This window comes from Populus nigra, chromosome 7 (genome assembly GCF_951802175.1).
Source record: "Populus nigra chromosome 7, ddPopNigr1.1, whole genome shotgun sequence".
Lineage (NCBI taxonomy): Eukaryota > Viridiplantae > Streptophyta > Magnoliopsida > Malpighiales > Salicaceae > Populus > Populus nigra.
Window position 1 is genome coordinate 1,557,502 of NC_084858.1, and position 26,838 is coordinate 1,584,339.

Here is a 26,838-nt window from a genome sequence, read left to right on the forward strand (position 1 = left end):
AATGTCATTACATTAAAAATAAATTGGTTAACTGAGTCAATCATTGGATTTTTTTTATCGGGATATTCTTACATCCTTTTAAAAAATAAAAGTAGTCTTATTCAGGATTTATGATTGCCTTTCTTAATAAGTGCGCTTGCTAGGAATTGAATTTGTGTTATCACCCTAGCAAGGATGTAGCAGTGTCTTAACTGCTAGATCAACACTTTATTGGTAGATAATTGAAATAAGATTAGATTAAAACAAAATTATTGGTAGTCAATCACTAGATATGAATATAATTGAAATAAGATTAGATTAAAATAAAATAAACTTATACATAATAAAACTTACGGAGATCTTAGTACAAGAAAACGTGTTTATAAAGGGATGAATATTTTCTTTCTAAAGTGTTCTAGAGGTCTAGAAGAGAGGGCTTCCTTAAATAGAAAATTCTGGGTGCACTGTAGGAGTACTTTTGAGGACTGCAGCTCTTAAAAATCTAATCTTTTTGTGTCAATGGTCAGAGAATTATTTCTTTTCTGGTGTATTGGAGATTTAATGGGACCCAGAACTTCTGCATCTGCGTCACGATTTGCAAATGGATCGTTGGATTCTTGCGAAGAATTGGAGACAGATTCTGCTAAATTATCTAAAAGTATTCTTCTTTTGATTTTGTTGCTGCGAGTAACGTATTAATTGTTGAAGGCTTTTGCTGGAGAAAGTGACTGGTTGATGCTTCAGTGGGTTTGGATGATTGGAGATTTACCGAAAAACCATTTTTTATTTTAATATATTTTTTTGCTTTTTTAAGAATTTTACGTGTTTATAAATGTGATTGTGGTTACTTTTGAAAATGTTTTTTATTTTAAAATATATTAAAATAATATTTTTTTTATTTTTTAAAATTATTTTTGACATCAACATATCAAAATAATTTGAAAACATTAAAAATATATTAATTTAAATAAAATAAAATAAATAAATTTTTTTTAAAGTACTTTTAAAATGCAATGTCAAAAATCATAAAAAAAAATTAAATTACAACACAAGTGTTGGATCCTAGAGATTAAAAAAACAACTTGGTCAAAACAATAAAAGCTTAACATAAAAACAACGAACAAAAACGTGACATAGAGAGCTGCAATAAACAATGGATAAACTAAACATACAATAACAATAAATAATAAAACAATAAATATCCAAGGAAAATTAAAAAAAAAAACAACCAAAATACACGTGGCATAATCAAGCTCACGTGAGGGGTAAAATGATTGAGAAAACAAAAGTAGAGAACCCATCAAAAGCACTCGATTGTGATTGGATTAGAATCAAACACTTAATTATAAAGTAGTGATTGAAAACATGATAAAAATTAAATTTTAAAAAAATTAAATTTTTTTAAATTAATTTTTTTATTTTTTTCAAATTGTTTTATGTGTTATATCAAAAATAAAAAAAAATATTTTTAAATAAAAAATACTTTAAACCGTACTACAATCACAACCGCTTTTAACACCAACCCATCCAATGTGACACAGAAGATGACAACTAACATTGCTTTAAGACATGTCAATCGTAAAAGGTAAAGAGATTATGAGCTAAAAAAGAAGATAAACAGTCTTGAGAGAGGCTAGCTTAACTGTCTAAATGAATAGTTGAGTTAACAATACAGATGGAAGGCGGTGAATAGTGATCCTCTTATGTGTTTTAGTTTTTCCTTTAATTAATATGACATATAAATAATTTTGCCATCATTTATCTGTTTTGATAGTAAATAATTGTATATATAAGTAAAAATCAAACACAATACACTCAAATGGATAAAATTTCAAAAAAAATGGAAAACCCCAGGAATAAATTTGATGTAATTACATTGAATTTTATAGAATTAATTAAAAATGAAAAAAAGCTAAAATACATGGTTAAATATAAAAAAGCACACGTATTGATTTCACATTTCTTTAAACAGATTGCCAAAATACACTACTTAGTTTAATGATTTTATATTTCACATTATTAATCAAATATTTAATAAATATGAAAGATATCTTTATTAATAAATTAAATATATTTACATGAATAAAATCAATGTCACATATAACCATTCATTTGTTACAAGGCATATACATTAACAATCTCCCACTCGTATTAAAGCCAATTAATCATGTATCAAGTATCATATTGCTCTACTTAACGATAATACTTTAACTAGGATAATGGTTAGTAGGTACTTGTTCTATCTTTATATCTTTCATTTTTATTATTCTCTAATTAATTGGAATTGTCCTAGTATGTTTTCTGAATCATTGATGAGATCTTGGTTTCTTTATTTATGCAATGACCAAATTGTTATCATAATACATGGCTACTAAATCAACAATGCTATGAATTACACCTAATTTTATAATGAACTTCTTGACCTAAACAACATTTTTTGTCCCTCTCGAACATAGAGGTGTACTCAAATTTAATTGTAGAATCTATTTTGATCTCTTATTTGAAACTCTTTAAACTGAGCACTACTATTTAGAGCATATTTATTTTTGAGTTTGCTTTCATGAACCACAATAATAAAATGTTTGGTTATTAAAAGAACACAGTTTTATATAAGAAATCCACTAATAAACTATGTTCCAAACACAATTATTGGGCAACATCCTTTACCAGCTTTTTTAGTTGGGATTCATCATTTATCTTATCTTTTTTTTAACCATTTGCTAAACTTACCCAAATGTCCTTTATTTATTCTATGTGCCTTTATTATCATTTGTAAAAGCTAACAAAAATGACCTCCTTCTTCTTTATCCTTAATGGAGAGAAACGAAAGCACCAAGATCTACATAACATATGTCATTAATACCCTTCCATCACCGCAACAAACCAAGTCTGCAGATAAAAGGGAGTGTTTGGAGTAGAGGTAGCTTGTGTTTTTTTGAGTAAAAAGTATGTTTTTATAGCTTTTGGAGGTGTGGTTTGTGCTTAAATGTATTGTACCTTAAAAAAAAAACCACCACACCTCCAAGCCAAACACCTTCAAAGAAATCAAACTCCAACCACGTGTTTGTGTGGTTGTTTGTAAAATTTAATGTTAATGAAATGCAAATTAATATGATTAAATTTTTTTAAAAAATAATTGCATGTCCTTTTTTTGGTAATATCATTAGCAATATCAATTTAGATAACAATTTCATCCAAACATTTTGCACATGTTTTTCACCACACATCAACTTTAACTATAATTTTTACTGGATATATATTTGAATCAAACTAACCACAATTAAAAGTGATTTTTCCAAACTTATTTTTTCCAACCATAACCATGGTAATTACCGCATACCAAACACACTCTTACAATAAAATATAATTATATTGAATTTTTTTATTTTCTATATCTTATTGAAAACCAGCATACAAATAATCATGAACTGCTAGTTCATCTTCTTCACATACCAGAAAAACATTTTTAATTCTTCTTTAGTACTTAAAAATATTTTTAACTATCTTTCAGCAACTCTTACTTGAATTAGATTGACATCTAATTGTTATGCTCAAAGTATAAGATACATTTGGTGTTGCACATAACATCACGTATATTATAGATCTTATATTCATAGTATATTTAATAATTTCCTTTCAATCTCTCTCAATTAGTATTTTAAGGAACATATCTTTAGAAATACATATTCTATATGAAAATATATAAGTATCATCTTTTGAATTTTACCATGCTAAATTGTTTTAGCATCTTATCTATATACATGGATTGAGACAATCTAAGCAACTTTTTAGATTTATCTTTATAGATCTTTATTCTCGGTATATAGGTTACTTCTCTCATATTTTTTATGGAAAATTTATTGAACAACTAGATATTTACTAACTAAAGTAAATAAATGTCATTTTCTATTAATAATACGTTGTTTACATATCATATTAAAAAATAACTCCACTCCCACTAACCTTTTTATAAACACAATTCTCATCCATATTTTTTTTATAAAATCAAACTGTTTGATTATCTCGTTAAAATAGATATTTAAACTCCTTAAAGTTTGCTTAAGTTCATAAATTGATTTTTTTTATAGCTTGCATACTTTATTGACAAGTTCTTTGTATTTAAAACTTTCAAGTTGTGTCAAATACATATCTTTTTGAAGATTCATATTCAAGAATACAATTTTATTATCCATTTGTCAAATCTCATAATCATGGTATGTAGCCATAACAAATAAAATTATGAATTTTAACATAGTTACCAGTAATAAAGTTTCATCAAAGACAAGTCATTTATCTTTGTTTGTAACATTTGACAACCAGGCTAACAATATCATTCATACCTTGGCTTAAAAGAATAATTTTTTTATTTCATAAATAAAAGATCATAACATGTATTAGTTTCAATAAATCTAATTAATATTAAGTCTTAATAGAGTATTGATCATGAGCATTTTAGAAACAATATTTTGATGTAATAAGAATCTTGCCGTTATAATAATTTTATAATTTTTTTTGTAAAATATTTTTTTTCTATAAACTTTATTTCTAATCTAGATTTAGTAATCGAATATTAGACCTTATATATATATATATAATATTGAGGATCTTATCCTTTTCACAGTTTGATGCAGGATTGAAAAACAACAACAATAAAATTTGAATTATTATATGACACGTAGTTAACATTGCCATTGCTTACCTTATTAAGCTGATTTTATTTGCACGTGTAGGAATTTTATGTAATTACGTGACATAAATGTTGCATGCAATTCACCTTTTATAGTCGCCTGTGGTTTTCATATAACATGATTAATTCTAAAATGCTGCCCTTTTTAGATTAAAAGTTTACGGATAAAAATATTTTTTATTTAAAAAAAATCATTTGTGTTTTTTCAAGAAAAAAAACTTTTAAAAACACCCAATCTCTAATGTCAAACAACACCTTATATCAATTATCTAGAATACAAAACTTGTTAAGAGATTGTTTGAGAGTGAATTTTAATACGCTTTTAATTAAAACTTGATTTTTTTTGTTTTAAATTAATTTTTTAATGTTTTAAATTATTTTGATGTGTTAATATTAAAAATAAATTTTAAAAATAATAATATAAATATTATTTTGATACATTTTCAAATAAAAAATATTTTAAAAAATAACTACTATTATTCTCTTAAACATCATCAAAATCTAATTATATTATATGACACGTAAATATATTAAGATTGAAGTACTTATATATGACGTGTAGATAGCATAATATCTCCATCGCCAAAACATTTTTTTTTGATATATGAAAAGGATTTATAAGTATCATAGTTTATTAAAAAATACAACAATAATTTATATTAATTAACACTCTAGTCCTATTCGATAAAACACGAAGGATTTTAAATCATTTCAAAACATATAGTTTTCCATGGATATCTATTATGTTATTACCTCTGTTAATCGCCAACCACTACTCAATATGTTTCAATGATATGATTTATGTTTTATCTCAATTATATACTTAAAAGTATTTAATTAATCAAAATATATTATAGTTTTATATGGATGCCTCTATAATTTTGCATTTAAAATCATAATTAAAAAAAAACTAGTATTTATGATTTTTCTTTAAAATTATTTTTTCAAATTATACTGCCAAAAGTTATTAAAATACCAAACATAGATCAAAATAATTCTATGTTTCTTCTTCACACCATTCATTTTCTTTCAAGCTATTTCATGGATATAAATGACAATTTTTTCTAGAGACTAACCAAAAGCTGAAAAATTCAAGACTCCAAGAACACACTTGACAAAAAAAAACCAAACCAAAAGGCAAAATTCTCCATTTTGTAATGGTGAGGAATCCAACCAGCCAACAGCAAGGCTAGTTCTGTCATTAAAAAAATATTTAAGGTGGTCTTAGGCTCTTAGCTGCCTCTCTCTCTCACTTGTTGTCTTTCTATCCTTTCTATGCTTCTCCTTTCTTTCTCTAATCCTCTGCTTCTTCTTTTCAAGAAAAAACCCTAACTTTCTTTTCATTTTTCAGAAAATCAGATAAAAATAGAAATAAAAGATGCATTCTTCTTGATGTTACTGAAATCTTAAGAAACCCAAAAAGAGAGTGGCTTTGGTTTTTGATCTCTCAATCAATATGGCAAACAGTACGGACGCCAAGGATGCGGCTATGGCAAATGTCCGGCCAGGTCACAAACGAGAGTTTGAGTTTGCTTTCAGAGCCCGCTCTGAGATCCGTGGGTATCTGGGCCGGACACGGTCATCTCGGGTCTTCTCGTCTCCAGGTAACAATGGAAGTAACAGTTATAATGGAAAGAAGTTGAAGGGGTATGGAATTAAAAAGGTTTGTCAGTTAGAGAAAGCTGAAAAGGTTGATGTTGTTGATTTGGAGGAGGCAAAGGTTGAGTCTGTGACTCCTTTGTTGAGCAAGAATGGCGATGCGGGGATTGTGGAAGTGAAGGAAATTGAAGAAGCGAAGGAAAAAGTGGTTGAATGTGAAGAAAGGAATAAAGGGTCGCTGCTGATTCTGGACAAGGATTTGAAAGAGGAGGGTGATTTGTGTGAGGAAAGGAATAACGAGTCAGTGACAGTTTTGATGGATGGAGAGATTGAAGAAAATGAGGTTTTAGGAAGCAAGAGTGGTGTTGAAGTAAAGGAGGGTTACAAGGATCATCCATGTGAGGAAGGGATTAGTGGGTTAGTTTTGATGGATGAAGATTCAAATGCGATAGTGAATAGGGCTTTTGAGAGAAAGAATGATTGTGAATTGAAGAAGGATGATGCACGCGAGGAAGGGAAAAGTGGGCTATCCTCGGTTTTGGTTAAAAATGTTGAGGGAGGAGATGTTAACATCTCATTGCATCCAGTTGTAGTTGATGGTGATATTAAATGTAAGGTTGAAGCGGAAAAACCTTTTAGGAGGTTTACCAGGTCAGCATTGAAACCGAAGATAGAGACTCTGGATATATCTTCCTCTGATGGGGTTAAAGTTGATGACAGAGGCAGTTCATCTGCTGCTGCTGCTGCTGCTGCTGCCACCACACCTACGAAGATGTTCAGCATTGATGGGTCAAAGAAGTTTCCAACAAAGTTGAAGGATCTTCTTGATTCGGGTATACTTGAGGGACAGAAGGTGAAGTATTTGCGCGGTGCCAAGGTATGAATTCACTTGCCACAATAATTTTCATGAATAGTAGTGGCGTTGCTATTGCTGTAGCCTTCAGTTAGGATAAATTTTAATCGTAGGTAAGAGGACCTGGAGAGAAAGGGTTGCATGGGATGGTCAGGGAATCGGGAATTTTGTGTTTCTGTGATGATTGCAAGGGAAAAGAAGTGAGTATTGTGATATTTTTGAAATGTCAACTATTTTTTATTCAATTTTGAGTCCAAACTTGGTTATTTGTTTGAATTATTGATTGCATTTTGTTTTTAATTCTCAATATAGGTTGTCACTCCTGCTATTTTTGTGCTGCATGCGGGCAGTTCAAACAAGCGTCCACCAGAGTATATTTGCCTGGAGAATGGAAAGACACTCTGTGATGTAATGAACGCATGCAAGAATTCTTCGTTGGATACTTTGGATGAAGCTATTCGGCTTTCTACCGGGTTTTCACCTTCAAAGAAATCTAATTTCTGTTTGAACTGCAGAGGTTTCTTTCTCATCATATTGGATATCCTTGAATTTATTTTGTATAAATATTCTTGACCGTGTTGGTTTGGACATTTTTATGGATTACAGGGTCAATTACAGGGGCTGGCTCTAGGAAATCAAAGGTATTGTGTAGTCAATGCTTCGGATTGAAAGATTTTCAAGCTAGCTCAGCTCCAAAAACAGCTAAAAAAGAACGGTATGCTTTTCTATAAATGATAACAATATGATATTTAGAACACCTTTAGTTTTAATAAATTATCTGGTTGTTCTGCTGTCACCATCTATTTATCCAGGTCTGATGCCTGCTGTTTGCTTATTTTCCAGCATGGATAGTGGAGGAGGCAATCAATGAAATATGATGTGCCTCACAAACCTCCCTGCTTCTATTGGATAAATTATCTGTCTGGTTACCAACAATCTTTGCATGTGCTCTAAACTTTTGTGTTTGGTGGTAGCATTTTACCAGATATGAACCCATCGAGAATTGTTGCAATACATTTATTCATGTATTTTTTGGTCCTTGTTTTGCGGTGGAACTTGTTCTGCTATCGAAGATAAAGATGAACCCACATTTTATTAAATTAATTATTAACAAATGCTTTTGTGGATTCTTCTTGTTGGCAGAGATCATAAATTATCAATTTTGTTTTGCCTTTCCATTTCAGGAAACAGGTCTTTAGCTGGATTTTAACCCAAAGTTTAGATGCATGTGTAATCTGTAAATTGACATAACCTGTAATCTGTGATTTGACATCATCCAAATATACTCATGCAAGGATAAATACATGTGTGCATGTTAGATAACTGTATTGCTTGGACATTCTACTATTGATGTTACAAAAAATATTATTTTCGGTGAATGATATATAGATTGCAGATTCCTCCTTTTTGTGCCTATTCTTTTATCATTAATTCTTCAAGTTTTGATATGTTTTTATTTGGTGTTATTTCAGAACAGCAAAACCACATTCAGTTCCAGAGTCCTCTAGCAATTTGTTGAAGTCTAGCCTGTCAGGAACCAAGAGTCAAGGGAGAGTTACAAAAAAGTTAGCACTCCTCCTGTGTTTCATTTTTATTTTATTTTATTTTTTTTTTTTTTGGGGGGGGGGGTTTCTAAGTTCAATAGTTTAATTGGTTTAAATTGTTTTTTATCATGTATTATTTTAATAGAGATATTCGAACACATAAGCTGGTTTTTGAAGAAGAGGTCTTGCCAGATGGAACCGAAGTTGGATATTACTGCCAGGGAAAGGTTGTGCTACTATGATGTCATGCCAAAATTTTATAGATTTGATCTATATTTGTTATTTATAAGTAAATGTGTTGGGCAGAAATTGCTGGCAGGCTACAAGAAGGGATTTGGCATTTTCTGCTCATGCTGCAATTCTGAGGTCAATTTTCTCCTGCTGATGTATTGTTACCCTGGGTATTTATTTGGTCAGAGATTTAATCTTTTTGACATTTAATGAGCAGGTTAGCCCATCTCAATTTGAAGCTCATGCTGGTTGGGCATCACGTCGAAAGCCGTGAGTATTTATATGTTCAGACTTAGGGGTGTTCACGGTTCGGTTCGGTTCGGTTTAGACTCAAAAAACCAACCGAACCGAATTACATTAATTTTGTGAAATATTAACCGAACCGGACCGAAAACCGGTTCAAACCGAACCGGTCCGGTTCGGTTAAATCCGGTTTTTTTGGCAAAAAACCGGGAAACCTAATCCCATCTCCAGATTTTTCATACTGCAAGGAAAACACAGGCACAGAAAGAAGATGGATTTTACAGCACCTTTTGCATGAAAGACACAGAAATTCAAAACAGAAACTTTCTTGATGGAGCTAGATGAAGAAAAATTATCTTTAATATCCAAAACAACTCCTCCATGGTTTCCATTGCCATTAGTCCTATCGATCTCAACCATTACCACCAATACTTACCACAAGAAAGACAGCTAAGAATAAAAGGGAAGGAAAGATCAAAACAAGAACAAGAGGAAGATTATGGTTTCCATTGCCCTTTGCCATCAATTTTCGTATGTGAAGTTGAAAAATGTGACCTTTGCATTGAAAGCTCTTTCAACAAACCCACTGGAAAAGAAAGATTGGGAAATGGGAAAGGAAGATTAGAAAAAACCCACTGGAAATGAAGATTGGGAAATGGGAAAGGAAGATTAGAAATTAATTGAGAGGAAGATTGGGAAACCGGGAAAGGAAAATTAGAAATTAATTGACAGGAGAGCGGCGGCTTTTTGTGAGAGACAGTAGGGTTAGGTTACAATTTAACTATTTATATCTCAGCGATTTCTGTAACTTTTGGTTTTTAATGGGTCCGGTCCGGTTTGTTCCGGTTTTTGGTTCAAAACCGAAACCGAACCGGACCTGTTAAAATTTATGATTTTGACAATCGGTTTAATCGGTTTTTCATTTCGGTTTGGTTTTTTCGGTTATTTTTTCTTCGGTTTTCTCAGTTAATCGGTTATTTTGAACACCCCTATTCAGACTTAGGTGGTCTCAAGCCTCTTGACTCTGTTATTTCTTGCAATGATGATTGATATAGAAGTCCAAGATTTAAGTTTTTAATTCCGCGTGGCATGATTTTATTGCTTTTGCAATGGTGATTGATTATAGAAGTCCAAACTTTGATTATTTTATTTTGCATGGTATGATTTTAATACATGATCTCTTGTTGGAGGTTTTGAGAAATTAGACTAGTAACTGACTTTTCTCTTTTACTCGTCTTTTTTGTATTTCAATATTTACTTTTGACTTTAACTTTTGTTTGAACAGTTACCTGAACATTTACACATCCAATGGGGTGTCTCTTCATGAATTAGCAATATCTCTATCAAAAGGTCGGAGGCACTCTATCAAAGAGAATGATGACCTATGCCAGATCTGTAGAGATGGTGGGAAACTTTTGTGTTGTGATGTATGCCCAAGAGCTTTTCACCAAGGTGACTTTTGACTTCACTTTGGATATTGCTATTATTACCTTGATGTAAATAATTAAGATGGACTGCTCTGGTTTGATCTGGAATTCCTTAGTGATATATCTAGAATAAGAGCCTGTTTGTTGCGGTGCAACCTAAAAAAAAATGGTCCCTGAGACAGGTGAGATGAGATTATATTCTTAGAAAAGAGAAGTTACATCCTGAGAAAATAGACAACATGGAGCAGATACATGGCTGATGTAATTATCTTGAAATAGTATAAAATTGGTAATATTTGTCGAGGAGTGTCAAAATTTTTCACAGGTAAGCAGGGTGTCTAGCTCACCCTTGCACACTCGGTTGGATAAAATCTTATGGCAGTGCATTGATAGTCAGATGCATGCTTAACTTTTTTAGCTCTTTATTGAGAAGAAGTTAGATGGATTTAGCTTCAATTTTTGTTTGTTTTATATACTCCCAGATGGTTGCAATGCATTATTTAAATTATTATCATGGTACTTGATTGTAGATATGGATTGCATCTTTCTTCATTTGGTCAGCATCTGCAGTCTACAGATAATTTGGTTGATTACCATCCTTTGTTTGCTTATAATATTTAATTATGTCATGCAGAATGTCTTTCTCTACCTTCAATTCCTAGGGGTAAATGGTACTGCAAATATTGCCTGAATACTTTTGAGAAAGAAAAATTTGTGGAGCGTAATGCCAATGCTATAGCAGCAGGAAGGGTTGCAGGAGTTGATCCCATAGAACAGATAACCAGACGATGCATTCGTATTGTTAAAACTTTTGAGGCTGAAGTTGGTGGATGTGTTTTCTGCAGGTTGAGTTGACTGGTCCTACTTTCTAGAATATGAATAGGCTTTCTTTTTATTTGTCTTGTTCTGTAAGAGTTTTTCATGTTTGAATAATATGTTTAGCTCTGGTGTGTACAGTTCTCTCTCTCACTCACCTTTTCCTATTGCAATTTCTTAACGTATTCTTTACCTATGCAGAGGTCATGATTTTGAAAGAACGTTTGGTCCTCGCACTGTGATTATTTGTGATCAGGTATATTCTGCAAATCAAATTGTATATGTGCTTGAAAACAATTTTCTGCTACTTTTGTATTTGTCATAAGCATTTTTATTTCAGGTTTGTGCTGATATGTGCTTGATTTCTGCAGTGTGAGAAGGAGTTCCATGTTGGCTGTTTAAAGGAACATAAGATGCAAGATCTGAAGGTAATGCCATGTTCTGATCACACAAAAAATCAAGTGTTAATTAAAAAAATGCTGACTTGATTTGTACAACAGGAGTTGCCAAAGGGAAAGTGGTTCTGTTGCACAGGGTGTGAAAGAATTCATTCTGCTTTGCAGAAATTGGTTATTCGTGGGGAAGAGAAGCTTCCAGATTCTTCCCTGAATTTTATAAAGAAGCATGAAGAAAGTGCCTCGGAGAGTGGTTGCAGTGATGATGTAAGATGGAGGCTTCTTAGTAAGAAAACAGATTCTTCTGATGTTACTGAAGCCCTACTGTCTGACGCTGTCGCCATTTTCCATGTGAGTTCTGTGTTAAGAATATTGCTGGCTGTTCATAATTTTGCAAGAAACATTTTGCTCTTCACTTTGTTGACTTTCACATTGCATGTTCTTTTAATTTCTGTCGAATACTGCTTAAGGAGGTCTACAACTCCAGTTGCTGTTTTGATTCTGTACAGTTTGAAATACTCCTGTTCATTCTGTCATGAACGCATCATCGCTATTAAGCACCAACTGATTTTTTTTTCCTGGACTTTAGGAGTGCTTTGATCCAATAACTGTGGATAAATCCAAACGTAAACGTGATGACCATGACTTCATCCCATCCATGGTTAAAGGGTAAGCAGTTCTGCGTACTTTTGGGTACATATATTATATGCTGTTTGGTTATTATTTTAAATGCTGGAACTCCAGTGTTTTTCTGTGTGCTTATTGCTGTTTGTGCCAAATCAGTCGCTTGTGACTGACTAGAGTTAATTGTCTTGGCAGCGGGAACATGAAAGGGCAGGATCTAGGTGGCATGTATTGTGCTGTATTGCTGGTTAAGTAAGAATCTTTGATGAACATCTCCTATTTTTCTGTAGAACATCTATTTTACACTGATAATTTTTACTTTTCATGCAGCCATGTGGTAGTGTCAGTGGCAGTTGTTAGAATTTTTGGCCAGGAATTGGCTGAGCTGCCTATAGTTGCAACTAGTGGCAGATGGCAAGGACAGGTAATATGCTGCGCTATTGACACTTTATTTTACCATAGATGTGTGGATTAATCACAAATTTATCTTTACTCTTGACATTTTCTTCATGTGGCCCCTCTATTCTTTGTTGAATTTATACGGTCCTTCTACTCAAGAGAATTTACATAATATGTTCCTCTGTCTAGTTTCTGTCAATTTTACCATTAGTTTTGACTGGTGGCCTAATGTGTCAGGTAAAACATGACAAGAGAAAAAATATAATATCAAAAAATTCCTCAAATCTATGACAAATAATTGATTGAACTTTTTTCTTACAAAAAAAAAAAGAATCCAGAAGCAAAACAGAAAATGCCATCCTAAATAACGATTTTATCTTCTTTCATATGCTCCGCCACCATCCACATTCTTTTCACTCCTAGTATTTCCAGTCCTCTTTACCACAGCTGTTGCTGAACTCCCCTTTCCCTTCCCCTTTTAATTTGAAGATTTGCAGCAGCAGTTGGTGTTAATTAATCAAGGTGTATGTATTCGGTGTGGTGCTAGCTGTTGTATATGGAGCTATGAGCTATGGAATGGGTTAGGTTAATTTGCTAGGCTTTGTGGGTTGGTTATGCTTCCTTTCTAGGTGGTTTCAAATAACGACATTCAATTGGCTTGCTATATCCCATATTGATTGCATTTTAGGTGTTTGTTGAAATGTTTGTGAGAGCCAGCTATGAATAAGTTGTTTAACTGGGCCTTTTTTGTTCTTAGGCGTAAGCAAATTTCCTTGGCCATGTATTGTGCTTTATTTCAGCAATGAAAACCAACCATTTCACTTTAAAACCATCAGTTGGATTTCCATCCAAGAGCATTCTAGTAACTGAAGTGCCGTTAACACTGTAAAAAGCTAATAGACATCATTATTACATCTCATCCATGACAGTCACGATAAACACCAGTCTCTCTCTCATCTCCCTCCACCACACTATCCCTTGCTTCACAGCTGCCAACAGCATCCCTAGTTATCACCACTAAAGCAACAGATGTCACAGCAGCTCCATCTACCGATATCTCCATTCCTACCGGCCAACAGGCCTCCATACCAAAGACTGCCCCCACATCCTCTAGTTATTACTATTAGAGTAAATAAGAAATGATAAAATGGGAATTTATAAAGCATTTTCTTTCTTTTTAGATTTTTTTTTTCAATCAATTTTTTTTTTGTTTCTGAGAATTTTTTGAATTTTTTTTTTTGAAATGCAGCATGTTTAGCTGTCATGCCAGTTCACTTGATGAAGGGGTCACATTAAGAAATTTTCTGAAATAGAAGGACCGTGTAAGTTTGAAAAGAATAGAGGAGCCACATCAAGAAAATGTATAGTAGAGGGACCAAAAATGTGATTAATCCTGGATGTCTTTATATTTTGTTTGTACCTCTGCAATTGTGGCCCAAGTAGTTTTTATACAAGAAGAGGACTTCTCTTAGTGAAGAGCAGATGAATATTTATATCCTCTTTCTATCTGCAGGGTTATTTTCAGACCTTGTTTACTTGCATTGAGAAGCTACTTGGATTTCTCAATGTGAAGAATCTTGTACTTCCTGCAGCTGAAGAAGTCGGATCTATTTGGAAAAACAAATTTGGGTTTGGTGCGATAACTCAAGATGAGGTATGTGTGTTTGTGCGGAGCATACACAGTTCTGTCGCGCGCTTGCTCATGTTGCTCTTAATATATTGCTGACAAACGCTTATGATGTTGTGTTGCAGCTGATGGAATACAGGAGAAGGTATCAGATAATGGTGTTTCAAGGGGCAATAATGCTGCAAAAGCCAGTCCCCAAGTGCCGAATTGTAGGTAAATCAGAAGGTGGCTGAAAGCCAGACACGTTTTAATTGAAGAAGTGGAAAAGCAATTTTTTGGACAGCAGCCTTTTCCTTTGTGTACAGGAGGATCTTTATTAGGCATTTGTGTACAGGAAAACATCCTTTTCATGTTAATAGTTGGAGCCCCCGGGCTGTTATAGTTCTTTTTGTAGAATTGAAGGGAAAGAAAGGAGGGTTTTAGACGGTTGATTAGATATACACAAGTAGGGAGCTGCTGGGGTGCTCACGCATTAATCAATTAGTTATTATTATATTAAAATTATTAGAATTATACTAACAGCTTAAAAATACAGTTCAGGGTCTCGGTTTAACTTAGTGTGGTTCTTCGGCTTTGTTTGATATTTGAAAAAATTAAATTTTATTAAATGTTTTAACTTTAAATTAATATTTTTTGATATTTTTTTTATCATTTTGATACTCTAATATTAAAAATAATTTTTTTAAAATAAAAAATAATTTCCTTTTAATGATTTTTCAAGAAAAAAGTTTTTTGAAAAGGAATTGTAACCATATTTTCCAACATCGAAGTTTTGCGAGTTGATTAAATAAGAGGTTAACTTCTAGAATGTGAGTTAAACAAGCAAAAAGAATTTGAGCATAATAAAAGTGTATATAGCCTGCAGGTAGTTTTTTTTATTATTATGTGAGTTATTTTTATGTGGTCTTGTCTAGGAATAAAAAACAGACCAAATTTTTAAATTAAAAAAATTAAAATCAAACTAGAATTAAATGATAAAATTAAAAAAAAAACAAAACATTACACTAGAAAAGAAAGCTAAGAGCCCAAAAGCTGAAGAAGCGGGTGATGGGTCTTCGTTGGGGTTATGAGTCTGAACCATAATTTTTTCCTTCGGTAAGAGGTAGACATGTTATTGTTTTTAACATTAATTCTGATAGAGATTACTATAGTAAATTAGAGAATATACTCTCTAATTTACTAATAGAATATTTTTTTTATAAATTGAATTGCATTTGAAATTCAGATTAATATTCTCAAAAAAATTTCAAGCATAAAAATTTATTTAGACATTTTTTAGCATCGCGGCCCAATTATATTTTTTTAAAATTTTTATTTTTCTAAAAAAATTCAAATTATTTTTTAGTGTTATTTATGATTTCGATACATTGATTTGAAAAATATATATAAAAATATTTTTATACAAAAAAAAATATTTTAAGAATTTCCACTACGTCTAAAGCATCCTAACCATTAAATTCAATTCAATTTTCACAGGTTTCAATATGCGCGTGTGGAAGCTGCTTTTGCTATCGCTGATGCTATAGCTCACAGGGAGTGAAGTCAACAAAGCTATTGCAAGAATATCAAAGCAACCAACCAAGTAGCGAGTGGGGAAACCTCTTTACGGAGGGAGCAGCTACTCTATATCCCATTTAACCAAGCCGGCGCAGATCGACGGTACAACACAAACTGATAATTTTTTTATTTTGAATTAATATTTTTAGATTATTTTTATATATCAATATAAAAATAATTTTTTTAAAATAAAAAAACATTATTTTAATATATTTTAAAAATAAAATTTAAAAATCAATAATATCTTTTTAATAACTCCAGTCTCCAGCTCTTACGTAACACAGATGAGGAGTATCTTTGGCCACCTGTTTCGAGTAGAATTTGCATTTGTATGTAACAACGAGAATACAGTCTCCCAATCGTAAAGTATAAAGACATAAAAGTGAAAGTTCGGCGTAAATTAATTAAGGCAAAAAGAAATTAATAAAGCAAGAAATTAAAAAAAAAAAGAAGGAAAGTTCTAGCTGTATGTGGATGGAGGAAAGCGTTGGGCCGTTCCGTTCGTACGAGTGATTCCTTTTGATTTTTTTTTAAAATTATTTTACTTTAACTTAATTTAATAACTAGAATAGGAATTATAGGAAGAAAAAAATAGGATAAGAAAAAAGCGGGAGAAATAAAAATTCAAAATTCAAAAACACCTCCACGACTGAGTAAATATATATATTAAATTTCCGGTAACACCCCTAGATAAATTAAATAAATAAATAAATATAAATTAAAATAAATAGATCATCATTTTTGTCTCTCTTCTTATCGTTTCCCTTCCTTCCCTAGTTCCCTGGTACCACCACACCACATAACACAGCATTTTTTTCATTTCTTTTTTTTTTCTGCTGAAGCTATTTTGATTTTTTTTTTTATATATATATATATATATATAGATCGTGAAAACGGTGAAGTAATTTCTTGAGGCAAACAAAAAATGGGTCAGATCCAGTACTCCGAGAAGTATTTAGATGACACTTTTGAGTACAGGTACTTCTTCTTCTTCTTTTTATTGATTGATTGATAATTATTATTATCAAGTTCTGTTTGGATTGACAGATTTTTATTAAAATCGTACAGGCATGTGGTGCTTCCTCCTGAAGTCGCTAAACTTCTCATTAAGAATCGCCTTCTCTCTGAAGTAAGTTCTTCCCCCCGGATTTTTAGGGTTTTTTTTTTTTGTAATTGAAATCACTATTAAAAAAATAAAAATAAATGTTGTTATTTAATTATTTGTTGCTTGATAATGGCTACTGTAAGTTAATTGAAAGAATTACGGATGCGATTATGATAAATTTTATTTTTTGAGTAGAATGAGTGGCGAGCGATTGGAGTTCAGCAGAGCCGAGGGTGGGTCCATTATGCGATTCATCGCCCGGAGCCACACATCATGCTGTTCAGGAGGCCTTTGAATTATCAGCAGCAGCAGCAGGATCAAGCTCTTGTCAAGTGATAAGTTTTTTATTATCTTATTATAATGACTGAAATGCTGAAAAGGAAGGAAATGCTTTGGTTTATGCCCTGCATAAACGGTTATGGATTTTTAGTATTGTGTTGTAATTCTCTACTGTGGAGAATTTCGTGTTAGGGCTTTTTGTTTCTTTCATGTGTTGTTTGATGACATTATCAGCGTTGGTTAATTAGACGTTGATGAAAAACTAATGCTCAGTTGTTGCCGATATTCTTCGTTGTTTTTGTGGTCGCTACACCAAGGTTCTTAAGGCTTTGTTTGTTTGTGCGGTCACAAACAAACATGCACTTGGTTTAGATATTTGTTTTTGTTTGTTTGTGGATATTTCTTATGAAATGTGATATGTGTTTAAACTGTTGTTTTTTTACAACGATGAAATTTTAGTATGATAAATCTTGGGGCGGAGTCTATTTGAAGATTGGCATGAGTAGTGGTAAATTCAGGGTATGGCTTGCTCCGTGAGTATGTTTTCATGTTATGTTTCTTACTGAGATTAAGATGTCTAGTGTTATGGTGGTGAACTTCATTTTATTGCCTTGTTGGAGGTGAAATTATTAGCTTGTTATTGCAGATCGATCCTGGTGTTTTTGTCAATCCTAACTGCTGTGGATTAGAAATATATACAGTAGGGCTCATCTTGACACTCCTTCACTATTGAATATGGGTGAAGGATTCCATCGATCTCTAGCATTTATTGGTAGCCACCAAGTTTTTGTTCAAAATGTGAATATCGCGGAGCTAATTTTGCTTTGCCTTGTATCTCTGTGATAGTTGTGTCTACTGTTATTAGCTTTCTACAAGCTTCTTCATTAGTCTAGGTTTACTGATGAGCCTTAACAATGCTTAAGTGTAATGCTTGATCTTTACCTCAGTCTGAATTGCCTTGAATATAACTCTGTTTCAACCGGAACAGAGTAGATCAAAGGAATGAATTCAGCACTGACACACCCTTCTCTTTGTTCGAGTTTTTTGTTTTTTTTGCAGATATTTGGGTAGCCTAGTTAGTTATTGCTTTTCCATGGAATTAGTTGGGCTTTTTCATGATGGATAATTACATGGTTGTGTTTAATAAGGATGCTTTGCTCCCTCTCATTATCCCCCACTTGGGTGTTTTCTGTATCCAGCTAAGTGTGGAACACAGAACATTAATGGGCGAGCAAGTTTGCATTCTTGCTGTGCCTCTTTAAACCTGCTCGAGAGGGCTAATCAAATGTTTATTTTTTCGTGTGGTGATGTGAGTAATCTTTTTCCCAGTGGAGCTCGAGTTATTTCCGAGGATACACGACAGACAGGTGAATTATTGATTAGTGAATACTGAATACTAGCGAGGTACTGATTTGAATTAAGAATTTAAATCACATAAATTAACCCACCAGATTCAAACCCAATGGCAAAACGTCCATCACCATTCGCCCACATGAACAGTACAAGTAACGTCACAATTATCAAGTGTTTGTGGCTGTCAACGGTAGGTCCCATGACAGTGAGGTTTTTTAACTCATAAATAGTGATAAAGATTTTGAACTTTCCCAAAATGGAGCTCTGTGCAGTGAATGTGTTTTCTCTGACGTTATGTATACCATGAAGGAAAAGGAGGAATCTCTTTTCTTTTTGTTCGGCACACAACATCTAGAAGGGGAAAAAATTCTGAGTAGAACTTAACTCTAATACTTCATGAGTAGCTTTTGTGCTAGCGTTTCGTTGTATTGTAGGGCTGATTTTTTTTTTTTTTTTTGCAAAGAATAATGTCAAGTGCTTAATTGAGGTAAAAAATAATGACATAAAAAATGGTTATGACAAACTAGTAATTTTGTTAATGAAAGCAGAGCTAAATATTATATAAAACTTGGGGCTTGAATCATAATATTTAAATAACTTGATAAAAAATAAAAGGATTATAAAATATTTTTTTTAAAAAAATTATGTTAATTTTTAAATTTGTAACTCAAGTTATTAGACTCGAAGAACCTGATTTGAAAAAACTATGAAATTGAATTCCCAATAAAAAATTAAAAAAAAATAACAATTAAAAGAATGAGGATAAAATTGAAATATAAAATAAATTTTAAATTTAATTAAAAAAAATAAAAAATAAATAATTTAGTAAAAAATAAAAAAATTACTTGGTTGATTTTCATTTATCAGATATAAAATTTCTACTTCTACCCTCCAAAACCACCATCAACTAATTTTACTTAAACGACGACAATCGACACTCACATTCTACCACTTGAGAACGATAATGCAGACAAGAGTTGACATCTTGCTACGACACCAACTGAGCGAACTAGCTGAACATAAATAAAATGAAAAATCAATCAAACCTTAAAAACTAAAATTTAAAGCTTTAATTATAACCTTCATTGAACATCAACAGGACTCCATCAAGATCTTCGTCGTCCTAAAAGTCCTGGATATGGTTGATGGTTGTGCATGCATTTGTAAGTGGTAATCTTTAATATAATTTTAGATTTCTGGTTGGTATATTATTGCATTGATCCACGAATATATAATTGGGTCTATTTCTGGATGTAGACATATTGAGTTCAGTAAGAAAATTCCCATTTCTTGAAGTTAATTTTATAAAAAATTAAAGTATTATAAGGTTATTGTGACTGGGCTGTTAAACTGGGCCTATTTAAGCCAGACAGGTTAGCCCAGCCCGATTTATCAATCAATAATCTAAAAATCCAGCTCTAAGATCACAAGACACAAAAACCCTAGCAACAGAGATTCTCCTCTCTTCTTCCCTCAATCAATAACTTGCTGAGTCTGACTTGGAATTCATCCATAGAATATTAAACCCAAAATGGTGGTGAGGATCCGGTTGTCGAGATTCGGGTGCAGTAACAAGCCATTTTATCGGGTTATGGCTGCTGATAGCAGATCCCCGAGAGATGGCAAGCATCTTGAAGTCCTTGGTTACTACAATCCGCTTCCTGGTCTGTCCCTTCTTCCTTAAACTCAAATCTCCATATTGTTTTTTCATTCTTTTCTGCTATATTTCTTACATTTTGTTATCCTTTACTGTTAGCTTAAGCACGAGTAGAAAAAATGTCTTATAAAAGGTTGTCTTTTGTTTCTTTCATGTCTTTGTTTATCGAAGATAGCAGTGTTTAGTGTAATGTTTGAAATGGGGAGTAATTATTCAGTATGATTGGAGCTGTACTCCTCCATCGCATATAATAGGTGTAACCCATGACTTCTTCTCACGGTGTTCCGCTGTTATTATGCGGGGGAGGAGTACAACTCTTGATATACCTAATTTAGGTACAGCTTTTGTTTATTCGGTTTTACTGGTAATAAAATTATTTGTTGTTTGATTGATTACTAAGATATTGTATGAAAAGGAATATCATTGCAATCCCTAATATTATTTTGTTGGATCCAAGAGATAGGAACCGATTTGTTGGGATTAATTTGAGCAAGTTTTCAGTTTTTAGAGCCTGAGATGGTGTGGGGAAAAGAAAGGGCAGAGCTGAAAATTGCTTCTTGAAAGTCAAATGTCGAACACTAGTTTTAAGAGAATTCATTGACGTTTTGTCATAGTCTTTCGAAGTTTGAACAGTCAATCGACTGATGATTTAACTTTTTTTTTGTTCTTGACCTTTTTCTTTTCTATATCAACTGCCAGTCAAGGCATATTGATCTGCGAGTAGCTAACTTTATTTGTTTTAAAAAAACGTACTGTTTTTTGTAGGTCAAGATGGAGGCAAACGAATGGGTCTTAATTTTGAGAGAGTGAAGTAAGCTATGTTTTACTCTCCCTGTTTTTCCCTTATGTCCAAATCTCTTTGTACATACCCTATTTGAGTGCTTAGAACTTTGTTCGACATCTGCTCTTAATGTTGGTCTTGAAGTGCTTTTAACTCACTCTAATGTATTTGTGTGTCATAGCCTGACATGCTTTGTGCAGTTGGTTTCTCATTTCCTTTAATAGTTGTTGGTGGAGGAGTACATTTTCTTGTTGCTTCTGTTAATTGTTAACGCTGAACACTTTTATTTAAATCTTGTGAAATATCCATGTGGAACAACAATAATAAAAAATGGTTTATTATGGATCTAATTCCCTTTAATTTACCTCTCAGGTTTGTGATATTGAGAATTTCAGAGTTTAGTTTAATTATGGTATACGAGTTCACAGAGAATTATATGACTGAATGTTGCCTAAGCAGAAAAATGAAGCCAGAAGAAACTATGGACTGTTTGTCTTTGCGGTTGAAACCGTGATTCATGATTTCTGAGTGAAAAACACTAAAAAACAACTGCTACAACACTCAAAAACACTATCTCAGTTGGTTAAACATTCCATTGTTTTTTTTTTCTCTTTATTTATTTTTTACTACTGTTTTCTGCAGGTATTGGTTGTCGGTTGGTGCTCAGCCTTCAGAACCTGTCCAACGCATTCTTTTCAGAGCAGGGCTACTACCTCCACCGCCAATGATGGTAATGGGACGGAAGGGTGGTCCTCGTGACACACGTCCAGTCGATCCAATGACAGGACGTTTTTTGAGTCCAGAGAAGTCACCTAGTTCTTCTCAATCAAATGCTAGTAAAAATGACACTGAAGCCGCTACAACAACTACGTGAAGCTTGCCAGTTTCCAGAGGCCTTGGGAATTTTGTCCAGGAGAAATTGGTTTTTTCTTTGGGTGCTGGTAGCCAGCAGCATTTAGAGATCTATGTTTCTGTAGTGATTTTTAGCAAGTCATATTCTGGAGCATAAAGTACATCTAAGCATACATTAATGGCGACCAAGTTCCTGTAGGCTGTGGGATTAAGTATAGATTTCTGATGCTAATTTTGTGCATTGGTTTCATCAAATAATCAGGACTGGAAATTGCTTGTACATTTTGCATGGGCCAACATTTATGTGAAGCTGAAATAGCTGGTTTTATGATGACTCAGGTTTTTAGTTATTGCTATAGGCCTTGTTGCTTTTGAGTTGTTTTAAATTCACCACATTTCCAATAATCCAATGGACTTTCGCTACATATGAACACATTTCAGAAATACTGGATAGAGTATTAACTAGATTTTCTTTGCCTGCTATGTCATCTGTAGGGCAATTTTTTTTCTAATATAAAAGAAAATATTCAAATGATAATACTATAAGTAAACTCGGGTTAATTTGACTGCATTGTGATGTGGGATAACCTTAGAAAAAGGAAAAAAAAACATAGAAAGTTTAAAGTCCAACATAGTTAATTTCGAAGAGTAAAATTAAAAAAAAAAGGCATGAAAGAAAAGGATAGAGTCAACTTAAGTTGACTCTACTAACCCACTACTCAAAATAGAAGATTGAGAAAAGAAAATTATTTAAAACAAATGACCCAGAAAAGAAGATCAAAATTAAATAAATAAATAAAACAAAAAAAATAAGTCATGGATTAATCAAATAAACTTGCAACCCGAGATAATCTTATAAAAAGAAAATGAATAAAAAATAAGAAATTTTAAGACCTAGTAGTCCAACGCCAAAGAATGAAATTAAAAAAATAATAAAAACATTAAAAAAAAACAGCTCATGTTAACTTGACTAACTCGTGACACGGGATAACTCCGGAGGAAAAAATAGAAAGCTCAAGGTCCAATAATCTAATGTCAAATGATGAATTTTTCTTAAAAAAAATTGAAGTTAAATTGAGCTAATTTTTGAAATTAATAATTATGATCATGAAACCAAGATAATCCCACAGAAGACAAAAACAAATCTTCGACAAAATTCTTAACTATAAAAAAAAATAAAAAGAAAAAAAAATAAAAACAATGAGGATCAAATTTGGTTTAAAACTAATGAAATAAAATAATGAGGGATTTAATAAATAAAAAGGCATAAAAAATGAGCAATTAGAAGAATGAGAAACAAAATTAGATTAAAAAAATATAAAAAAATATTGAGGGACAAAATTAAAAGAAAAAACAAATTAAGAAAAGGACAAAAAAAGCAATTAAAAAAAAGGACCAAAGTTGAATAAAAAAAATAAAATAAAATGTTGAGGGACTAATTGAAAGAATAAAAAATAGATAAAAAATGATAAAAAATACAATTAAAAAAATAAGGACTCAATCTAGAAAAAAAAATGAAATAAAATATTGAGGGACAAAATTAAAAGAAAAAAACCAGGAACATGATAAGAAAAAAAAACAACAATTAAGAGAATAAGTATCATATTTGATATAAAAACAAAACAAAATCAAATGAAAATGGATAAAATTAAAAAAAAATTTTAAAAAAGAATAAAAAACAAATAAAATTAAACAAAAGAAAGATTATCATAATTTAAAGATAAAATAAATGAGAGGACAACCTTGATTTTTTGTTGATGTGACTTGAATTTCAAGAAATAAAAAGAGAGAATAAGAGGAGAAAAAAACAAAAACTATTGATAACTGCTGTGATTTAACCAACATGCATTGCCCTATAAGCTTCGCCTCCAGTGGATACTTGGACGACATGGTGGCTGGGGAATTTTGGTCATTGCGTGACGCTTTTTGTTGACACGTGCTCCGTAGGCGTCACCAACTCTTTTTTTTTTTTTTTTTAATTTTTATTTATGAAAATACTAATTTTCTCCTGATCTAAATAGAGTATAACAAAAAACCATAAGAAAAATGCTAAAATACTCTTTTACTCATCCTTTATTTTCCTTGACTTTAAAGTAAATGAAGTAGTTGTAATATTTATAAAAAATAAAATCATGCAAAACCCCTCATAGCCTTTCGTTTTATTTTTTTTGCTTTTTAAGTACATTTATATAATTTAACTGTAAAAAAATATAAAATACTAAATTATCTCTAATCAATTTACATATAATTTTTGGATCCCATGTAAAGTATCTCTAATTAATATAGATGTCAAGTGGGGAGCATGAAAGCCATTTATTGTTTTCTACGTTGTGTGTAAATCTTTTTTCTCTTTCCTTTTCTTTTTTTTTCAAAGAAAATCACCATAACAGTGCCTTCTTTTCAGTTTCAAACTCAAATCCATTTACTTTATTGGACCCATATTACCTTATTTTTTTAAATTTTTTATTAAATAAAATAAAATGGTAGGATTCGACTAATAAAGTTATATTAAAAAATTAATTCAATTTAATAATTTAAATTTTTATATAAAATGCTAATAATATTTTTATATTCTCTCTAATAATTAAGAGGATAATAGAAATTTTTAATGATACATCATAAACATTTGGAGAGAAACAGAAGCCTTCGAATTTTTTTATGAAGTTTGTGTTTAGCGATTTGAAAAAATACATTTAATAAAAGTTATAAATTATAATTATTTTTAACAAATATTTTTACTTGTGCTAATGAAGCAAAGCGCAGAAGGAAACTTAAGGCAACTGAGCCTAAGTTCTGTTAAACAATCCATTGGGGACAGAGTATTCTATTTGCTAATCCAGCCCAACTCAACTTGGACCCTCTTAGTCTTAGATTTAGAGAAGAAAAAACTCCGCCCTCGTATTCCTCCATCTCCTTTCTTGTCTGTGTGATGCCAAGCTACCTAACAGGCTCCCATTCCTCTGACATAAACCGCTCCAAATCACCGAGGCTTCCTTTTCCTTACGGTGACTCGAAACCTAGAGTTGATATCCAACCAGGTACCTCAGCTCACTTGACCCGTAATGAGTATTTTACTCATGTTAGTTAGGGTTATTTGACTTTCTTTCCTTCTTTTTCCCCCCATAAGTAATGAGCCCTAAGAAGTAGAAAAGAATTTGCAAAATTATGTTGTGGGGTTGATTTTTTTTGTGAATTAAAACGATGGAATGATAATTTTGGATTGGTGGATGACTGTTACCTGTGTTATTATCAGCTAGTCAGTCTCCCTGCTATTAATCCTTGTAATCTTCTGATGTTGGTTGTGTTAATTGAATCATTACTAGTTATTTCATGATTGATTATTCAAGGTGCTCTGGTTTTCCATGCCTGCTCTGTATTGAGCTTATGTGAGTTGGTTAGCATTTTAAGTACAAGGGCCAATCCTTTTATTTTTCTTTTCTTCCATATATATATATATAGAATTCATTGGGAGGCTGTTGGGTCTTGGACTACACAACGCATAATAACCAAATAAACTGGATTCAAACCTGCTTCAGAATACACAACTGCTAGGCTGTGTTTGCTTGTGTGTGTACATTTGGACTTGACAAAGAAGAAAAAGAAAAAATAGGGCATTGCATTGCTAAAAATATGCAACCTGGAGATTGCAAATTCATTTTAGGTTATTTACCAAAAAAGAAAATCATTTAGCTTGGACATTAGCTGTAATTTTTTTAGGATATGATGTAAGCTTGAAAAAGTTACATACGTTCCTGGCATGGATGCTGCTAGTGGTTTGAATGTGCAACCATATTACATAAATAGACATGTTACTGTATTTTCGAACTGATGAAGAGGGACTGACATTTTTTTGTTTCATCTTTGTGTCTTCATTTAGATCACTTTAACCTGAGTTGCTGAGCCCAATGACCCGGACACGTAATGTCATTGTTGCCACTGGATTACTGGCTTTTGCTGCTGCAGGCTTGGCATTTCCCTTCTACATGGCGTAAGTAATTGAATTCTCATTAATAGTGCTGGGAACTTGTCTTTCTTCGATTCTTTGTAGCTAAGGACGTGAGTTGTCATATACAGATCATCCAGGGGTAAGCCAGTGATTGACCCATCAAAGCCGTTGCCACCACAGGCGACTTTCCGAGGGCCTTACATAAACACAGGTTCACGTGACATTGGACCTGATCCTGGGCCTTACCCAAAGAAGTAATGTGCTTTGCGAGAAAAGTGTTGGGGAGGGTAAGTAAATTGCATGCACAATCATGCTCATTTCCTGCAAATTGAGACATTTGCTCGCATTATCTTCTTTTGTGCCAATGGACATCTTTGTGGATTCTGTACCTAGAAATCTACTGATCATCACAAATGGATAAGCAACATGTTGAGAATTACAACGAGAATGAAAATTTCTGGAAAATGGAATTGCTTAAAAACATGGTCTCTTTCTTTCTTTCTTTATTTACAGTGTAAGAACTTAATATAATAGATTATTTCTGATACAAACGATCAGATATTTGCATATACATCTATTTCGTACATTGAAAAATTGTTGAGTGTGGCTATATGATTGATAAATGACACTATAGTGTATGAGCAATAAATACATGCAACCAATAGTAATTTGCAATTTTAGGATTGCAACTTTTGGTTTCTAAATGAGCAATATATACTATTGAACATTAAGGATGTACAACTTTTGTCTAGTAGCTCGCCAGGGTAAAGCTCAATAGATAGCAAGGCTAGTTCTTAACTAGAAGTAGAGGGTAGTTTTTAACTGGAAGAGGGGAGCTTTGGTTTTGTTCTTGTTGTATTTAGCACGGGATTAGTAACCTTTCT

The 26,838-nt window shown here is 32.3% G+C and overlaps 4 protein-coding genes across 7 annotated transcripts; all 4 read left to right on the forward strand.

Annotated features, from left to right (window-relative positions):
• Positions 1-5,811: 5,811 nt before the first annotated feature.
• LOC133699500 (uncharacterized) lies at positions 5,812-14,981 on the forward strand. 3 transcript variants are annotated; one of them, XR_009843283.1, is made up of 18 exons: positions 5,812-7,142; positions 7,232-7,318; positions 7,431-7,635; positions 7,725-7,833; positions 8,591-8,683; positions 8,808-8,889; positions 8,969-9,028; positions 9,111-9,163; positions 10,422-10,588; positions 11,198-11,408; positions 11,581-11,635; positions 11,751-11,807; positions 11,880-12,125; positions 12,364-12,443; positions 12,594-12,650; positions 12,729-12,822; positions 14,047-14,119; positions 14,311-14,451. XR_009843283.1 is itself a non-coding variant. In XM_062122762.1 (18 exons), exons 1-18 carry the CDS (start codon positions 6,123-6,125, stop codon positions 14,655-14,657), a joined length of 2,925 nt encoding a protein of 974 aa, XP_061978746.1. In that variant the 5' UTR covers positions 5,823-6,122; the 3' UTR covers positions 14,658-14,981. The 3 variants fall into 3 exon arrangements, 2 of the variants coding, with proteins under 2 accessions (XP_061978747.1, XP_061978746.1); XM_062122762.1 differs by lacking the exon at positions 14,047-14,119 and adding an exon at positions 14,550-14,981 and having other exon boundaries at positions 5,823-7,142; XM_062122763.1 differs by lacking the exons at positions 7,232-7,318; positions 14,047-14,119 and adding an exon at positions 14,550-14,981 and having other exon boundaries at positions 5,821-7,142.
• Positions 14,982-16,712: 1,731 nt separating this feature from the next.
• Positions 16,713-17,650, forward strand: LOC133698766 (cyclin-dependent kinases regulatory subunit 1-like). 2 transcript variants are annotated; one of them, XM_062121814.1, is made up of 4 exons: positions 16,713-16,765; positions 16,866-16,959; positions 17,050-17,110; positions 17,282-17,650. In XM_062121814.1, exons 2-4 carry the CDS (start codon positions 16,907-16,909, stop codon positions 17,420-17,422), a joined length of 255 nt encoding a protein of 84 aa, XP_061977798.1. In that variant the 5' UTR covers positions 16,713-16,765; positions 16,866-16,906; the 3' UTR covers positions 17,423-17,650. The 2 variants fall into 2 exon arrangements, with proteins under 2 accessions (XP_061977798.1, XP_061977797.1); XM_062121813.1 differs by having other exon boundaries at positions 16,713-16,959.
• Positions 17,651-20,132: 2,482 nt separating this feature from the next.
• LOC133698440 (small ribosomal subunit protein bS16m/bS16c) lies at positions 20,133-22,339 on the forward strand. The gene is made up of 3 exons (XM_062121354.1): positions 20,133-20,382; positions 21,141-21,186; positions 21,799-22,339. The coding sequence occupies exons 1-3, from the start codon at positions 20,250-20,252 to the stop codon at positions 22,028-22,030; spliced, it is 411 nt and encodes a 136-aa protein (XP_061977338.1). The 5' UTR covers positions 20,133-20,249; the 3' UTR covers positions 22,031-22,339.
• Positions 22,340-24,855: 2,516 nt separating this feature from the next.
• LOC133699043 (uncharacterized) lies at positions 24,856-26,525 on the forward strand. The gene is made up of 3 exons (XM_062122170.1): positions 24,856-25,046; positions 25,886-25,996; positions 26,083-26,525. The coding sequence occupies exons 2-3, from the start codon at positions 25,914-25,916 to the stop codon at positions 26,210-26,212; spliced, it is 213 nt and encodes a 70-aa protein (XP_061978154.1). The 5' UTR covers positions 24,856-25,046; positions 25,886-25,913; the 3' UTR covers positions 26,213-26,525.
• Positions 26,526-26,838: the final 313 nt, after the last annotated feature.

What these genes read in the sequence shown, in the direction of transcription:
- LOC133699500 (XM_062122762.1), top strand. Translation starts at nt 6,123, where the DNA reads ATGGCAAACAGTACGGACGCCAAGGATGCGGCTATGGCAAATGTCCGG. An exon ending in CAAGGGAGAGTTACAAAAAA is followed by an intron (nt 8,684 to 8,807) that starts GTTAGCACTCCT and finishes TTATTTTAATAG; the next exon opens with AGATATTCGAACACATAAGC. An exon ending in GTGGCAGATGGCAAGGACAG is followed by an intron (nt 12,823 to 14,310) that starts GTAATATGCTGC and finishes TTCTATCTGCAG; the next exon opens with GGTTATTTTCAGACCTTGTT.
- LOC133698766 (XM_062121813.1), top strand. Translation starts at nt 16,907, where the DNA reads ATGGGTCAGATCCAGTACTCCGAGAAGTATTTAGATGACACTTTTGAG. An exon ending in GATGACACTTTTGAGTACAG is followed by an intron (nt 16,960 to 17,049) that starts GTACTTCTTCTT and finishes AAAATCGTACAG; the next exon opens with GCATGTGGTGCTTCCTCCTG. An exon ending in AGAATCGCCTTCTCTCTGAA is followed by an intron (nt 17,111 to 17,281) that starts GTAAGTTCTTCC and finishes TTTTTTGAGTAG; the next exon opens with AATGAGTGGCGAGCGATTGG.
- LOC133698440 (XM_062121354.1), top strand. Translation starts at nt 20,250, where the DNA reads ATGGTGGTGAGGATCCGGTTGTCGAGATTCGGGTGCAGTAACAAGCCA. An exon ending in TTACTACAATCCGCTTCCTG is followed by an intron (nt 20,383 to 21,140) that starts GTCTGTCCCTTC and finishes TGTTTTTTGTAG; the next exon opens with GTCAAGATGGAGGCAAACGA. An exon ending in CTTAATTTTGAGAGAGTGAA is followed by an intron (nt 21,187 to 21,798) that starts GTAAGCTATGTT and finishes TGTTTTCTGCAG; the next exon opens with GTATTGGTTGTCGGTTGGTG.
- LOC133699043 (XM_062122170.1), top strand. Translation starts at nt 25,914, where the DNA reads ATGACCCGGACACGTAATGTCATTGTTGCCACTGGATTACTGGCTTTT. An exon ending in GCATTTCCCTTCTACATGGC is followed by an intron (nt 25,997 to 26,082) that starts GTAAGTAATTGA and finishes TGTCATATACAG; the next exon opens with ATCATCCAGGGGTAAGCCAG.